We start from the raw sequence: 4,519 nt of genomic DNA, 5'->3' as shown, positions 1-4,519 counted from the left end.
GCTCGCTTCACTCACAAATAACGCACCCCGCGAATTCTGAAAGCTTCGCTAAATTCCTCCGAGTTCAGCTTGCCCCCTGCGTTTTCGTTTCGACCCCCCCTTAGATTTTTCACCGTACGCCCCTGCTCAGTTGAAGTCTCGTTATATTTACAAAACAAACAAAAATCAGGCCCAACTAATGCACTGCAGACCCACCCAGACACAGACATTTTCAAACATATCTGCTTTATAGCATTATTTAGACCCATAAAGCACAAAAATCTTCTTGATTTGGAGGTTTCGCCGACCACACTGGGCTTCAACTGTGGACCTCACGCACATCTAGATGTGTATAAGAGACAGCCTTGGAAGAACCTGGCTACGGGCCTAAAAATAGATAACAATAGTAAATGTGTTTTAATATCAAATCGTCAAATAACACGTCCACACTGTGCAAAGAACAAAAGACCGCAAAATTGATTCTTTTTCTGTTATATACCGGTACCGGTACTCTTTGTTCTTTATGGTGCGCTGAAATTGGTTGCTTGTCGCTGTGCATAACAACACCGCTTTTATTGTATACACAGCCGCTGTACGTATAGCCAGTCCCATAATAATTATAAACCTAATCCGAATAAAAAGAAATCGAGTTTTTTAATTAGGTATGGCGCGCACTAAGTGCAATAAAGAGTGAGTAACCCAAAATTAGGGCCTGGAACCCAGGCTAAGCTTAGGCCTACCACGAGTGCGGAATGCCTGCCAGTCAATTCGAACGAATGCCAGTTCGAGCGGACACCAGTTCGGGCGGATACCGGTTCGAGCGGATGCATTTTGAGTCCACTCATTCTCCACTCACAGACTTTAATGCGTTCCGCTCGACGACAGAACGCCCTCTACAAGCTGTGATGGATAAACTTTTTAACTTGTTAGTTCCATCCTCATGCGAGCGCAATGGCAAGCAGATCAGGGTCGCGGTGTTCGGCTATTAATTGCTCCAGTAATTCACCTTGAGTATATTTCCCGCACGATTAAAATCGTAACGGTACTGGTTTGGTCTACAGGAGCTCGTGCTTCGTACAGGTCATTCCATTCATAGAAAAAGACATTTTATTTCGAAAACGTACTTGTCGTTAGCCATAGTAGTAGCCTGGTCAATGCTAACTCCGGCTATGTAAAATTGATTATAAGATTGAAAAATATCAACCTTATTATTGTAGTAGTGACACTATGACCAAGTTTTAATTATTGTTATTTATTCGTTAACGTTATTATAAGTTTAATGTATTGTCTAAGTATGAATTACTACGTCCATGTTAAATTAATCTTATTTATTAAAAGTTTATATTAAAATAATATAGTAATAGGCATGGCCGGGGCCTAGCCTAGGCCTAAATCTAGTGACTATGTGTGTAGTGTATAAAATTATGAATAAAAAGTATGAATAAACGCAAATTGTGAAAGAGTAAAGGAAGAAGGAAAAATAAGAAAGAGATTTGAGCGGCTGAAATATTTCCGATAATAAACAATAGTAGTCAATATGCCATTATTGCATTACGTTTAAAAAAAAAATTGGCACTAATCGTCAGAGGTCTCGGTGCCACAGCCTAAACTTTTCATAATTCGACATCTCTATCCTATTCTTCCTTATTCCTTTATTCTTTCACAATCACTTATAAACTCCCAGGTTTTTTGCTTTTATCAAACATTCAAAATGCTATCGTGATTTAAACTAAACTGTCTAAAAACCCACAATACATAGCATATTTCCCAATAATGTTATTCTTGTCCTACCTTTATATTTCGTTTAAAAACGGATATAATAATTTGACTTTATGCACTCTTTTCAAAATACAAGTCTTAAATTACTGTTTTTATATGCTGCCTTCACTCGTCGAATACGGTATACTTTCATTTGTTTTAAATGCAAAAATGCTAGATGGCCGTTAATAAGCACTTAACAAGGGCGGATTTAGAGGGGGTGGCAGGCTGGCCCCTTGGAAAGTAAAAAAGAAAAAGTAAGGAAGAAACAGAAGTAATTGATCGCCCAAACCGCCTCAGAGGTTATTTTTTGGAGTCTAGTGCTGTTTCCATCGCCCCCCCCCCCACTCACCTTTCGGACATCTCTGGATCCGGCCATGCTTAAGAAATGCAAATGCACAGTATTGTATTTTTAATAGATATATAGCAGACGAAACGTTGCTGTTGTGTTTCAGAAGAATCTCAGTCATCCAGCCCAGGGGCCGAATTTATCAAACTAGAAATTAGCTTAAATTCATCTTAAGTCCATTGTTTTAAGTCAGATTTATCAAATATTGCTAGCTTAAAAATTGAAAATTAAAAAGGCGATTGTACGCGTGCGCCATCTAGGATGATCTCTAAGCCAAGATTTTGCTAAGATAGCTTGATAAATCAGCACATCTTTTCAGAAGAATCTCAGTCATCCAGCCCAGGGGCCGAATTTATCAAACTAGAAATTAGCTTAAATTCATCTTAAGTCCATTGTTTTAAGTCAGATTTATCAAATATTGCTAGCTTAAAAATTGAAAATTAAAAAGGCGATTGTACGCGTGCGCCATCTAGGATGATCTCTAAGCCAAGATTTTGCTAAGATAGCTTGATAAATCAGCTAAAGTTATTTGCTTAGGGACATCTTAATTTTTTAGACTTTGCTAAGCTGAGCCGCGACCAAAAAAAAAAAGAAAAAAAAAAAAAGAATAGCAATCTAAAGTGTGACGTAATTATATACGTCTCTGGAATCTAGTGCTTCTTGTATTGTCTTGTTGTAATTGTATTTCTTTAATGTTGTTTTATCAAGATGTTTGATGTATCATAAAGTAACAATATACGCATACGTATAGCGTAGAAAATTTGGATGACTGATAGATTCTCCCACAAAGCTCCTTTCTCGTCTGAAAAATAATAAATGTCGCCCTCATACAGATGTTCCAAACAATTTTAATATTTATTGGTAAATGCAGCTTTAATTGAATTTATGACCTGAGTTCTCATAGCTAATTGATAAACGTGCCTCAACTTTTTGAGTCATTAAAGAATTGGGAGGCCTAAACTGACCCAATGAGTTATTCATCTGGTACCGAAAACATATAGGCACCGGGATGGGCACACCACCAAGATTACTTTTGAACAACTCATATTTTATTGCCATAAAAGCTCTTTTAATCTTATTATGATCTAATGCTTATGGTATAATATACACAGTGTAATTAAATCGTAGTATATACGTTTCTGTATTAAAAATATTTATAAAAAAAACAAGATATGTCAGTGTAAGAGATTGAGTGATAACACGACAGCAGCTAAATTTTTTGTTAGTGCATGGTGCATGTTCTTAAGTAGTTTGAACATACAAAGTGCAGAGAATTGTACTTTAGGTTTCTTTTTACCTTTTGTAAGGCTTTGGATACAAGTGTTATCATTGAACCCCCGCAGTTTCACCCTGCTTCAACTTTTTAATTTACTCGAAGTACTGGTCTTCCAAAGTTCAATGTAATGACTAGACTCCTGTTCTTTCTGCGTTATGACGTCATCTTTTAGATTGTTCGTTAAAACATTGACGGCATCAATTGGTATCCCATTACAGATAACGCTAAATTTTTCCTCTGTTACGTTAATAAAAGGTTCTGATCTTGATCTTCTTAATATCTTTCTGTTTGGTAACTTTGGAGGCATAACCTTTGGTCGCCTAGAAAAGGGTCCTTGTTTGTCAAGGATGCCGCCCTCAACGTTCTTTTGTAGCGATGAGGTCGTTTCATTTGCTTCTCTCCTGGATCTGATGTCATTGATAGCTGTCGGCACTAAGTAGCCTTCATTATCCACATCATCTTTCTGATTGTCGTCATCAATTGATATCCCTCTACAGATGACGCTAAATTTTTCCTCTGTTACGTTAATAAAAGGTTCTGATCTTGATCTTCTTAATATCTTTCTGTTTGGTAACTTTGGAGGCATTACCTTTGGTCGCCTACAAGGGGGTCCTTGTTTGTCAAGGATGCCGCCCTCAATGTTCTTTTGTAGCAATGAGGTCGTATCTTTGGCTTCTCTTCTGGATCTGATGTCATTGACAGCTGCCGGCATTAAGTAGCCTTCATTATCCATATCATCTTTCTGATTGTCTGCTGGTTTTTTGTTACTTTATTAAAACAAAATACTTTAAATTATAAGCATATATTATTACTAATTTAAAAAAAAACTGATGATAATGATGACGATGATAGTAAAGCTTATGGCGATGGTGACGATGAAGAATGTCTGATGACAGTGATGATGATGATGATAATAATAATAACTAGAAATTGCAAATTGCAAGTGAAGTGCTGCGAAGTACAACTGCATTATATGTTCTTCGAACAAAATTATTTATGCGAGTCAAGTGAAAATAATGAATAATAAAAATATAACAAATAATATGAGCACGACCCATTGTCTATATATTATTAGAACAGCGTTGGTACAATAGTGTTTTTCTCTTATACACATCTAGATGTGTATAAGAGCCAGGTTCCAAGCTATTAAATAGTTT

The 4,519-nt window shown here is 36.6% G+C and overlaps 1 protein-coding gene across 1 annotated transcript in view; it reads right to left on the bottom strand.

The window, feature by feature from the left end:
• Window positions 1-3,441: 3,441 nt before the first annotated feature.
• Window positions 3,442-4,519, bottom strand: part of LOC117108874 — a 12,343-nt gene continuing 11,265 nt past the window's right edge. The window contains exon 6 of the mRNA XM_033251036.1: window positions 3,442-4,129. Coding sequence (XP_033106927.1) covers window positions 3,442-4,129 — 688 coding nt within the window. The remainder of the gene's footprint in view (window positions 4,130-4,519) is intronic.

This window comes from Anneissia japonica, unplaced genomic scaffold (genome assembly GCF_011630105.1).
Source record: "Anneissia japonica isolate Jap-2015-1 unplaced genomic scaffold, ASM1163010v1 scaffold2617_len527014_cov191, whole genome shotgun sequence".
NCBI lineage: Eukaryota > Metazoa > Echinodermata > Crinoidea > Comatulida > Comatulidae > Anneissia > Anneissia japonica.
The sequence above is the reverse complement of the archived record's forward strand: the minus strand, read 5'-3'. Positions and strand labels throughout refer to the sequence as shown.